Below are 13,499 nucleotides of genomic sequence, written 5' to 3'. Positions count from 1 at the left end.
TTAAGTGCCCCTTAACACAGTATGATGCCCCTATAGTGTATGAGACCTCCTTAAGTGGCCCCATAGTACCTCGGCCATGTCATGGGGTAATCCAGAATAAACCCTACCCATCATGATGACCACTACTGTCTCACAGATCTTCAGTGCTAAGATCCTCCAGGAACATTAACAAACACGTGACTAATATTAGCACTATTATAAGCTGACTTTAGGCCTTGTGGCCCTTTAAATCTAGAGCGCCTACACATTCTGGCTTTCGATATGTGAAATGCTCAGTCAGGGTTTCCAAGCAGCTGATGCACAGCCAGGTTAGTGGATTGTGCAGGGCAGGCAGATTTGCAACCATCATAGGGTGTCTGTTTATATGTGTCCTGAAAGCCATGGGGTTTAGACTGGGCCGTTCTGCTGACGGATCCTCTGTGCTTGGGTCACATTATTTAACCCCGGCTGTAATTGGCTTCTTCTGCACAAAATGTCTAACCTGCGTAAAACCTTAAATCTGGCCAGTTGACCACTGATAAAACTTACACACACGCTACTGCCAGGCAAGAGAAGAGCCAATAGACAGAGGGGCCTTAAGGGTTAAGTTGAAAATATATAAATGAGTAGATTTGCGGTGCTGGTTCGCACATGGAAGCGTGGTGGAAGTGTTGGAGAGCATGGGAGTGGTGGTTGAAACACTGAGGGTGGCTAATCCCAGCTCCAGTGCTCTTCTGGTCCGAATTAGCATTGAATGGGGGGACGCAACCAGGGGCATAGCTAAAGGCTCATGGGCCCTGGTGCAAGAGCTCAGCTTGGGCCCCCTTCCCTCAGTGCTTTGTGGCCAGGGGCAAGCACATAGTTTTCATGCTGCCTGAGGCAAAAATTGAAATGGTACTCCCCTCCCCATGCCAAATTCTTGACCTAACCCCTTCCCTCCAGCCAGAGGTGTAACTTGACCAGCGTACACTTTCCATAATACTGGTGTCTTCTTATGTAAATAAAGTCTCTCTTGACCAAAGGCCATAACTCAATATACTTTCTGCAGTTCCCACTTGAAAGATACAGATCCTAGATCCGGGTGGCTAGCCCGTCTCAGAAATGTGGCAGGCGCCAGAAGCCCATAACCCAGACCACAAGGAGTAAAGTCTATTGCCATAAACGTATGTTTACATGTCTGTACAGCTGGCTGTACGTTAGGGATTTCATTTTCTAAATTACTTGCAATTCATGGTTGGTCTGTGTTCTTGTGTAGGTTGTCATAATGCTGATGCCATAAGTTAAAAGGTCATTCTCATCTGATACTTTATATTCCGACCTCCAGGATCTCAAATAATCCTGAGAATGAAGGGACTGCAGCGCCGCTGCAGCATTGCGTCCCCCTCTAAGGGTATGTGCTCACATCGATTCTCGGAACTGGTGGTGGTCCCAGAGGTGGCTTAATTTCACTGCTTGTACATTATAAGCACTATGGCCACGTGTCTCTGGCTGTAACCCCAGGTACAGGTAATCTATCACGGAGAACAGCACATCACTTGAGCTGACAGCTTTGTGGGGATCAGCACAGTCAGATCTAAAGGAGTGGTGCAAACCAGTCGCTGGATGACAGAGCATTTCTATTTCAAGCAGCCAAAATGCTTTCTGTGTGAGTAGCATTTATATTACTGGCATATAGATTAGGGGAGGCCAACCAAGAGAATTCTCAGCCGGTGATATCTCCATTATTGTCCTCAAGAGCAGGCCATCACATGACCGCCCCTAGACAGCAGTCTCCTTCAGTGCTGGATATGATTCTAGGATACATGCCTTAGTCAATTATATTCCGGGGTGTTGTGCGCCCTTTCGGATTAGTACAGCTGCAGTTTTAAAGTGGTGGAGCATATTTTCCTGCTTTTCATAAGTAGTCAATTAATATATCACATCTTGGTTTCTGTCTGGAATAGATAGGGCTCATATATTAGTGTATATATTGTGACACAGTGAGAGGTTTGGTCTGGGAAAACAGGTATTTTCCTCCCAGCATGTGCTAGGCTGATTCATAGCCAGGTGAGGTCAAATACCGGACCGGATTTTAAATGCTGGTCCGGGTCTTGGCAGCAACTGGCTGTCCTTAAATAGGCAGCTGGGCTCAGAAGCCATGTCTCTGTGGTCGGATCTGGGAGCCTTGTGTCTGGATGAAAGCTTGCTACCTGTTTGGCATTTAAACAGGTTGAGGCTGCTATGAGCAAGGACTCTTTGAGGCAGAATTGCCGCATGGTGTGAATTACCACCAACACCGCAAGGTGACTTTTTGTTTGAATATGACTGCTTGTTTTGTCACTTGCCTAAAGTATGAATAAAACACTGAACTGTTTGATCCAAAGAACTTGTTGTTGTCTCTATACTGCGTCCGCTAATCCTGTCTACCAAAGCGAAACCCCACAGTATATAGATGATCAGGGGTGGACCCCCTACACGCATAAACCAAGCAAATGCTTCGAGCTCTAGAGAGCAGATGGGACCTCCACTGGTCACAAATGGTTGGCTGAAAGAAAAAAATAAATTATGGGTAGAGAATACCTCCTTGTACAGGTGGCTCAGCTGCTCAGGGGCGGTCCTTTCCCAGCTGTAGAGTAGTGGTATGCTGAGAGTGGGGTTTATAACTGTGAAAGAGAGGAGCTTAGTGCTCCAACAGGGGTGGAGCTTAGTGGTGCTTCGGGGGTCCCCAGACATAGCAAATCCACCCCTGCATAGGCTAAGGCTCACTAGAGGGAGCTGGAACAGGAAGATCTATGGGCCTTATAGACTCTAATACATAGGAAATAGTGCCAAAAAGTGGGAGATCTCCTTACCTAGTGTGCAAATGATGATCCCAATGGAACAATTCTGCAGTTTACTAATGAAAGGGTTAAAGAGTATATTAAGGAGTAGCTTTTTTTCCACTTGCGTTGGGTGTTTATCCCACCTATACCATTTATTCCATCCTCCCATGAAAGATTATACACTTACAGGATTTTTGGACATGTGCCCAATATAAACAAGTGCAGGTTACTGGGATATGTTCTCCTACAAATCTGTACCTGCATCGGGACGGGAAGGAGATTGGTGTCCCTGCATAGGATATAACCCTGGGGGACTTGCTGAGGCACTAGATGGCAGGTAAATATGTGACTAATGTATGGTCAGCCCACGACCACTGACCTCCGAAGACTGTCACCTCCAGGACCAACCACATGCCACAGTTTACAGTCTGTGAGTAAAGGCCCTAAGAGACCAAGATCATGTACCATAGACAATCCCACTGCTACTTGAACATTTACACTGTACAGTCCATGCACAGGGCGGTTCTGGATCTGCAGTCTGGATGTCCTGGAGAAGGAGGGGACTACAAATGTGACAACCACCATCAGCAGCATTTTGTGGATTGCAAAGTTGTCACTTCCCACAGGCCTGAATTTCAGGACCATGAAAAACAATTAGAGGGTATTTTTTCTTAACTCTCCTATGATGTCCATAGATCATACGAGTGTATTACTGTAGTGCAGCAGCGGCATGAAGCGCACGGCGTCATAGCAACCAATGACGCCGTGCCCTCCTGCTCTCAGCAGGATGCCAGGCCGGAGGCCTTATTCACACTTCAGTGTTAGGTCAGTGATTTCCATCAGTGACTGCGAGCAAAAACCAGGAGTGGAGAGATAAGGTAGAACGATATGCACCTGTTCTGTGTTTTTGTCCCACACCTGGTTTTGGCTCTGAATCACTGATGGAAATAAGGCCTTGATCATGGAAGTTAAAGGGGTTATCCAGGTAAAGATAATGAGGAGGGGTCTTTGTAAATATAGCCATACACTGCAGTTGCCAGACATCCAAACTTAAAGGTCACAACACAACCATATTCACTTTCATCAGATGTGAGGCAGGGAGCATGCGTTGTATGTCGCAGCCAAAGTTGCTATGTAGCCCGAGTGTGCCTACTACCTCTTCACCACCCATCGCTACACCCCATGCAGACGAAGCTGTAGCAGCTTTACAATGTGAAGAATTCAGCAAACAGCATCACATACCTCAGCGCCAGGGCCCCTGTGAGTGTGACATGGGGTAAAAACTAATGGTTGCACCTGAATTTCCAGCGTGACCAAACATTATACATCAGTGTCTGACAAACCTGCCTAGAATGGTGGGTTCGGACAACAGTCTAATGTATGTTGGGAGCTCCCGTCTCTTCCCCAACAGATGATGTCGAGGAAGACAAGGTTCTCAAGAAGGGTTGGCTGTTTTCTCCTCTCCCCGGATGTGGACGTCAAGGAGGAGTAGAGAAAGATAGCCATTGAATGTGTGGCCGGCTTTAGACTTAGGCTGTGTTCACATCTCCGTTTAGGAGATCCAGCCTCCTGATCTTGCACAAATGCTGGCTGTCGGTGGGACAAAAAACTGTTGCATGCAATGGTTTTTTCTTTTTTGTCCAGTTGAAACCTGCCATTTGTGCTGGAAATTGGCTGGATCACCGCCAGACCTCATTGCAGTCAATGGGGATCCAACTATGAAGTCGAGGATCCGGCAGGCTGGATCTCCTAAACTGAGATGCGAACGAGGCCGTAGTGAATTTGTTAATTTCCAGTTTTATTAGTGGCAGCAGTAAAATCTGGAAAATCACAGAAGGGGAAGATAAGAGAAGGCAGGCTTGAGTTTACCAAATTTGCCCGTGTACCGCTATAGTGCCGTCACGACTCCTCCGGTCACATCCCTGACATATAACTCAGATAGTCAGCGCAGTCTTTGTTTTCTGCACGGTTACCTCTGCCTCTCTCTTCTCGTATTAGGGGAATATAAGCTTTGACGGCTGTCACCGTTAATTCCCAAAACTGTCTCTTAGTGATACGTTGTGAATCGGAAGCCTTCCCTGTAGACGCCTCAGTTGTAGCAGAGCTTGACCTAGTAAATGGATTTAACACGGTTACAAAAATAGGTTAAAAAAACCTGGAGTTGACTAACATGTTCTTTGCTCCATCTTTCACACCCTCTATTGCAGTGGACAATGCAAATAAAATTTGCTACAGACTCCTGGAAGTTTGGGTTGTTTTCTGCTTAGGTCTGTGAAGATTCTAGAGTATTTTATCCACGTATTCTAGATAGCAGGGGTCAGCAACCTCTGGCACTCCAACTGTTATGCAACTACAACTCCCAGCGTGCATACTTGCTCAGCTGTCCTAAAACCTCCCATAGAAGTGAATGGAGCATGCTGGGAGTTGTAGGTTCACAACAGCTGGAGTGCTGGAGGTTGCTGACCCTTGTTCTATAGAAGGCAAGGGGCTACATTTCAGAAACTCTCCTGCATGTGGGAAAACACAGAAGGGGCAACGACTTTCCAGCAAAACCGGCACCAGTTATCTGTGCAGGTCTCAGAGTTTGGACACCACCAATGTTGGGATGGTTTCCGGTGTGGTTGCGGTTTGACTGCATTGAAAAAATTTGACAAAAACATGTGCTTTTTTATGTATTTTTACTGAATATACCCTAAGATATCAACATCAGCCATCGTTGCTCCATATCAGCCCACTCACACCTCTAATATAAGCTTTTGTAGAAAGTGCAAATTGTAGACCCCAGTAAATGGCAACGAATTGTGATATCCATTTCTTAGATGTACCCCTCCCCCTCCTTGATCATTGTAATCAGCAGACATATTGCAATGAAAACTCAGCCAGGTTCAGCACAGATGGAAAACTAATGTGCAAATAGTTTAATGTAGAGATCATAAATATTCCTTATGAGAGATTACATCAGAACCTTACATCTTATTTCCTCTTTTGTCTCCTCAGGATCTAATCAGCTCGTGATTCCCAGTAAACTTGTCACCACATCGCCAGTTTATTGGTTTCCTGAAATCTCCTCATAAAGTTTCCCGAGGACGCTCTGGACTCACAGCATCTCCATATTACAGCACTGAATTGCTGAGGGAACAGTGAAAGGGTTCTTCTCGGAGATTGCAGTGTACCAGTAGCCAAGATGCCAATTCTCAAGCAGCTGGTGGCCAACCCAAATGCATCCAAGAGACGCTCACGAGCAGATCTCACTGCAGAAATGATAAGTGCCCCCCTTGGGGATTTTCGTCATACCATGCACATAGGAAGGTCCGGAGATGCCTTTGGAGATACATCGTTTCTGAGCAAAGAAGAGGAGCAGCCAGAACGAGAAGAATCTACCTCCAAACCCAGCTTATTATCCCGGACCTTCCGGAGCAGCAAACGCTCCCTTTCGGTAACTAGAGGTGATCGAAGAGACATGCTGGGATCTTTAAGGGACTCAGCCCTTTTTGTTAAGAATGCTGTTTCACTGCCACAGCTGACGGAAAAAGAATCAGAAAAGGGGTCTTCAAGCAAAAAGATGCCCAAGAGCCTCTCATCCAGTCCAGTGAAGAAGATGTCTGAAGAGCAGCAACACGTAAATGGAGCCTCTGCTCGAAGCCCACTGCCCAGCCCAATACCCATTTCAGACACAAGCTTAGCAGAGAAAGAATTTGGAGAATTAACAGACCTTCCAGACACAGCACCAAAAAGCAGCTATGGCATGAAACATGCAGACTCCATCATGTCATTTCATATTGACCTGGGCCCTTCAATGTTAGGAGATATACTAAGCGTAATGGACAAGAGCCAGTGGGAGAAAGACCTTGACCGAAGCCTTGATGACCTGGATGGAAACAGGACCACTTATAACCAAAGTTCTGGACCAACTAGACAGGCAAGTTCTTCAGCAGTTCCACCCATTCAAGTCCATGATCATGGAAGTCTTTCCTCATCTAGCAGGAACCACAAGAGTCAGCCCACCAAAGAGTCCCACTCAGTTTCCAGAGCTTCTTCAGGACATCCAGAAGGAAAACCAAGGCGAGGAAGGGAATTTTCCTTTATGGATGAGGAAGATGAGGATGAAATAAGGGTGTAGGAAGGATATACAGCCTACTCAATAATCTGAGATGCAAATCATGAATAGCGCGGACTTGCTCGTCCCAGTTTAGATCTGAGCTTGGTACCACAGGGCTATTCTGGCAATAACCCTTATACCTACGCGCTCTATAAATCTTAACCATGGAACCATGAATGGAGTGTGTAAGCTATAGAAGGCAATTTATAGCAATAGGCACTACAATTTCCAACACTTATCCATGATCAAAAGTGGCCAAGGGTAGACCATGTGGATCGGATGATGGCGTTGTTGCCCTTGAACAAGGAACCATTATAACGTATGCTGCAAGTCATCCTTTGACAGACACAGAGGAAGAAATGTACAATTTCAGACTGAGCAAGAGGTATCACTACAAAACCCTGATCATTTGCTCACCCCGGCCATGATGTTCAACGTTTCCAAAGACCCATAACCCTAAGTTTGCAAGTTTTATATCTGGTCACACCTCCCAAATCTTTGTTGCCTTGTAAGTGGAACCCTTAAACCTGCCATGTGGGTGTAAACTGGTCCCATTACAGAGACTAAAATAAGCCTGGAGGTCTTGGAGATCTCTTGTGACTGTAAAATACATTTTCGGTAAACTGACATGGACATATGGGTGGCTATGTATGGGGTCATATCCACTGACAATCAGATTACAATAGATGTCGGCAGTGAGAAGATGAGATTAAAGGAAAGCTACTCTAGGCGATGAAGAGGCACCAATAACTCCTTAGTAATTCCAAAACACTAGAACTTTATTGATGATGTGAGCACCGGACTCAGGATTCAGTCCTCACATTTTTTGCCAATGATTAACCATTACTTTGCCAGTAAAATGTACAGTTGGGACATCTCCTTTCTCAGCAGAGATTACTCTTTTTTTCCTGTGGGAATTAATACTAATCTTTAGAGGAACTTATTTCCCTAAAACTTCTTGTGTATGAGAAGGTATTTTTTGTATTGTTATTATTTATGGTGCTTGGAGTAAAATAAAAAGAACACTATGCATTTTCCTGAGCACTTTATCCTCTGACCACCAATACCGTATAATATACCTTACAAAAGTGTTATTTCCATTAAAGTGTTATTTCCATTTCAGACACTGGGGGCATATCGCTAGAATTATAACATAGCCCACAAAGACCTGGAGAGCGCACCGCGCATGTGCATCCGCCCTCCATTCATTCCCATGAGAGCGCTGAAAAAAAGCCGAACACAGGCTCTGCTACTTCTGTGATCCCTATAGAAGTAAATGGAGCGGTGCATCTCCCATTCATTTCAATAGGACTTACAATAGCCTCTGCTATTTGCGGTGCTCCCATAGGAGCGGTGCTCCCTCTGGGACTTTGCAGGCTACATTCTAAGTATAGGTGCGGGTCCCAGAGGTGGGACCCGCACCTATACTTAGAATAAGACATTGGGGGCGTATCCTATCAGACATTGGGGAAATATCCTAGCAATATTCCCCCAATGTCTGAGATGGAAAAAACCCTATGGGGGCAATTTTTTTTATTATTCCATTGTACTCATTTAAGCTAAGAATCATTTATTTCAATTGGTCTTTATTTAAACTTATGAGCCCCTTTCTCTGTTCAGCCTTGAGATTCTCGAGTAGCATGCTCTGTGTTTTTACACAGCTCAGCTGTTGGCTTCTTATCTCTGACCTCATAAACACTCATTATAGCTCAATTCTTATCTTAATGATAAGAATGGGGCTTAAATAAGTGTTTTTGTGCTATTAGTAATTTAGAGATGAGGGTTGTTAGGTAACAGGCACAAAGTGAAAATATAAAAACACTAAATGCAATCGCACACTGCAACCAGCACTCTGCCCTGCCTTTATGCTGGATGTTGAATAAGGCATTGGTGTACATTTTGGCCAAAGCGTAATAAGCCACTCACCACGTCAAGGTCGCCTTCATGAGTGGTCCCTAACACTAGTTCCTACCTTTTATGGGCCATGACAGCCACATAAAGTCCAGGGAGCGCAGGCACAGCATGCACGCCAAGCACATTCTGCTTTTAACCCCGTCCGGTGCCATTACAGCTTTCATCGGATCCAGGGATGCAAGTACTCACATGCATGCTGAGCCCACTATACCTACCAAGTGGACTTTATGTGGCTGTCATGGCCCATAAAAGGTAGGAACTAGTGTTAGGGACCACTCATGAAGGCGACCTTGACGTGGTGAGTGGCTTATTACGCTTTGGCCAAAATGTACACCAATGCCTTATTCAACAAAGTGAAAATACAATTCTCACAGCTAGGTAGAAGTTAACCCTTTATGACGAAGCTGCTGAATATTTTTAATAAATCAATTGAAAAAAATATATTTTAAGCACAAAATGAGTAAAAAGCAATCATAAAAAATTGCCCCCAAAGGTGTACATAGGCTTTAATTACATTGTGATAGGACTATATACAGTAGCATCAGGGGCGGGTCTGTGAGTCTGGTATCCACCAATAATTCAAAGACAGGACCTCACTGAAAAAAAATCTAAGCTTCCCAAACTCTCATAAATGTGATAAATGAGACAAGGTACTGTCCGGGACTATCTGTCCCTAAATCTGATCCCAGGACCTACACGCATCTTCTGTTCACAACGTGTTCCTTAGTATTAAGAGTTGATGATAAACTAATGCAATGTTGGTATAATTATCTGTGAGCAAGATTTTGCTCATTGCTGGTAAGTGCCAAGACCTATTAGTCAGTAAAGGCTCATCATCGTCATGCGAGGTACAGAACATGGTAAATTCTGCAGCACTTATACATTGCACTTGTCATTCCCTTGTGAAGAGAGTACATAAAGTTATATTTAGCAGGGGATGAAAAAAAGAACAGGATAAAGGTCCTCCCAGGATATGGGAAGGATGGGAAAAAGACATTAGACCTTAAAAGGAGTGGTCCCATCTGGCACAATGATAACCCTATAGATTAGAAAGTGCTGATTGTAACAGACAATGGTTGTGGAACCACTGCGCCAACTAACCGGTTTGGCTAGGGGCTAGACATAAGGGCATTATCCTGGTAGTCCCCTTGTATTTACCCTTTAACCCCTGTACAGGGAATTCGCTGCATGGGAGCCACCAGATCACTACCTCTTGTAATATTGCTGGTGTAGTTGGCAGCTGACCCACAAGGGTCAAAAACACATAGGCACCGAGGGATCACTCAACACCTTCACTAGTAAACTGGCAAACTAGATACCTAAAGCTCAGACATCCTCACCAAGGTGAGCAGCCATTGGCTAGCATAAATTGATGTAATTGGGTACTGGCACTTTAAGATCCCAGAGACACGTGCCCTACGGGAAACAAGGTGGGACACTGGACTTTGGTGGCTGTCTCCACTACTGGAAGGCAAAGTAGAGCTAGTGGGGATGCACGTCGGGATAGGTGAGTGATGTAGCACCCGCACAGAGCTCCGCCATGACACCCATATTTTGCCATACACACATGGCATTTGCCATACACAAGTCTATGTGGAGCCATGGGAATGGAGAAACAATGGGCCACCTGTCAACTTTCCCTCTGCGTGGCAAGTGGCTACTGTTGGTGGCTTGTGAACTTTAACATGTCCGATCTTTTTTTCTCCCTGACATTATCTGCTAAGAGTCGGTAGTACTCCATACACATAAGACAGTCGGTCGGTCCATCCAAAATCTGTGGCTTCAGACAACCTTTTCCTTAAGTGTGTGGTGGCCTTTAGTCCAGTGGGTCCTGGCATCTGCTCAGGTTGGCTAGTGCAAACTGCAAAACTGCTTTCAATTTACTTATCAGTTTCTCTCAATGAAAAGAATCTAAAACTCATTTATTATTAATAGTAAGTCACTGGGTACCTACAGAAATCTGTACAGACATACTGACAGTGAAAAGCTCCCAAGATAACCCTGGTTCATTTCTACATATGAATCAATTTCCTGGTCTGTTTGACCTCAGTGTTGCCACATTTCCTGGAAACGAATGTCGATCCTTTCACTTGTTTTTGGCAAAACATCCTTTAAGTAGGTTTCCATCTAAATTTATTTCTGCAAACACTCTGCTCATGTGACAGTAAGAGAAAAGTGGGGGTGAAATCCTGCCAAGCCTCCTTGCCCATTCCCTGCCCTCAGCTCACTCTGCTGTGGTTTTACATTGGGCATGGAGAGACACAGGTGGCATAGCAGGTGGTAAGTGTACATATAGGGCAATCACAAGTTAAATCTCTTTTCTTCTTTTATTAGACCTACCAAACTTGTCATCAAGATATTGCATTACTGTATATGAAATGTAAAAAAAAAACTGATTCCACGTGTTCCGTTACGATTTATTCCATACAGGATCGCCTGCGTTTCATGCATTCCTCATGTGCACTCGGTCAGAGTCCTCCCAGGCTTCCATCACCAGCAACATGGCAACATACCACACCCGCCACACAATGTTTTGGTGGCACAAGTGCTCTTGACAAAGGAGGCGTGCCCCCCGAAACGTTACGTGTACGGTATACTGTCATGTTGCAGGCTGGATGCATGTCAGGAATGCATGGAAAAGCAGGTGTTCCAGGATAGAATAAATCGTGACGGAACACATGGAATTAGTTATTTTTTTTACATTTCATATGTGCAGCTATGTAATATCTTTATGAAAATAGATTTAACTTGTGATTGTCGTAGATTGTCCTAGTCATACACTTTGCTATGCTGTGATTATGGAGGAGTGGAGCTCCGTGTGTATTTGGACAAATTGGGCCACATATTACTGTATTTTTTGGACTATAAAACACACTTTTTTCCTTAAAGGTGAGGGGAAATTGCAGTGCGTCTTATAGTCCAAATGCTTCCATTATGGAAGTGGTCATTAGTATGCAGGAGGCGCAGGGAGCGGTGAGGGAAGTGCTGCGCTGGATGTACTCACCCTCCCTGGTCTTCTTCAGGGCCCCTGTGCCCTGACTAAACAAAATGGGACTTTATGGATTCATCTGTCATATGCGCAAGGAGCTTTCCTGTGCATGCACCAAATGGACAGTGGATAGACCCTTACGTTCACCTTCCAGTACCTCAAAAAATTTGTATTTATCTCATGGGGCATCTGCTCTGACAAGAGGAGATAATGATCAATCTACAGGGGCACAAAATGATTCAATTGATGGCTGCAAGAAAGGTTGAAATGATTTCTTGCAATGAGTGCAACTTAAAGGGGTTGTGCACATTTTTTGGGGGGAAACCTGTGATTGGAAGCATACCTACTGGTTCCTGACACTGGCTCCTACACTTTCCATCCTCTGCTGCTCTGCAGTGGAGACCTGTTCCCCTTGGTTCATGACAAATGGTCACATGACGCAAGGGGAGCAGGTCAGAACTGCGGCCATGATCAGGTTATGCCTTTCCAAGGTAATACTACTCAAGGTTGAGTGTTCACTACAATCGGCAATTAGAAAGGAAGAGACCATGCATGTGGCCATCTCCATTGTAGCCTAGTCTACGTTCACATCAGCGTTTTGAAATTGGGCAAGCTGTTCAAGCAGAGAAATAGCACTGTATCTGGCATAGCCAGATAATGCCGGGAACTGCTAGATCTCCATTAACTACAATGGGATCCGATGGGGATCTGGCTGGTTTCTCCCATAATGCAAAAAGTCATGCATGCAGGACTTTAAGGTGCACATTGACCTTCAGCAGCCAACAGCTATTCTTCCTAACTCCACCATACACATGCACTCTCAGCTCATCAGAGCATGCATGTATTCACAATGAGGAGAAAAGTGTAAGCTGCTGAAAGACACCTTTAGTGTTGGCATGTCTCCCTTGAGAACAAAAGGATCTGGTGTTGAAATTCAATCTGTCCGATCTTTCTTTCATTCAACATCAGCCTGTCAGGGGAGATTGAGCACACCCTCATAGGCTTCCAATAGTCGGCGGTCCCACCAATATTGGTGGCATCAGCTGACGTGACTCAGAAGATTTAAAAAAAATGTAGATTTCTCAGTGGTCGATGCCTTTTAATGGCTAACTGAGAAGATGATGCCACAATTGCAAGCTTTCAAGATGACCTCTTCGTCAGGCATCTTTGAAGACAGCAAAGTACATAGGAGTAATGAGATCCATTCATCCTGAGCTCTCAGAGTAAAGTGACTCAAGCAACGTGACACAAAAGGGAGTCACAGAACAGCGTGCAAGCCTGCAGTTCTGAACATGACGCCATGGTAAATAGTCATGTCTCCATGGTATCATCACAGTCCGGCTAGAGAAGCTGGTAAGAAGCCAACTTGTAAATTGGTTCCTACAGATTGTTATCTTATAGCAAATAACATGACACAACGTATAACTGCCAACTTGATGGCGTCCACTGAGAAATCTATCACCATGATCTCATAAAGAAATGTTAGTTATACTTTTACTACCCAAAGATTTTATCATAGGAAACCAGACCGTTCTGCTCAGAAGAGCGGAAAGGAGATTGTAACCAGCAACAAAATGGAAGGAGACAATCCCTCAAACCATGAACGGTCTGTTGGGAAGCCACATGGCCAGACAGAAGATGGGGCATGTGGTGTAAAGGTCGTTCATGTGCTCAGCAAATGATTAAACCAGCACACCAAATTCTATATTCAGACAGG

At 44.8% G+C, this 13,499-nt stretch overlaps 1 protein-coding gene across 1 annotated transcript in view; it reads left to right on the top strand.

The window, feature by feature from the left end:
• Positions 1-7,263, top strand: part of CDC42EP4 (CDC42 effector protein 4) — a 32,092-nt gene extending 24,829 nt beyond the window's left edge. Inside the window, exon 2 of the mRNA XM_044298118.1 lies at positions 5,778-7,263. Within this exon, the coding sequence (XP_044154053.1) occupies positions 5,965-6,900 (936 nt within the window). The 5' untranslated portion in view covers positions 5,778-5,964 and the 3' untranslated portion in view covers positions 6,901-7,263. The remainder of the gene's footprint in view (positions 1-5,777) is intronic.
• The last annotated feature ends 6,236 nt before the right edge of the window (positions 7,264-13,499 follow it).

The sequence above is a fragment of the Bufo gargarizans genome, chromosome 6 (assembly GCF_014858855.1).
Source record: "Bufo gargarizans isolate SCDJY-AF-19 chromosome 6, ASM1485885v1, whole genome shotgun sequence".
Classification (NCBI taxonomy): Eukaryota; Metazoa; Chordata; class Amphibia; order Anura; family Bufonidae; genus Bufo; species Bufo gargarizans.
This window is presented reverse-complemented; position numbering and strand designations above follow the sequence as displayed.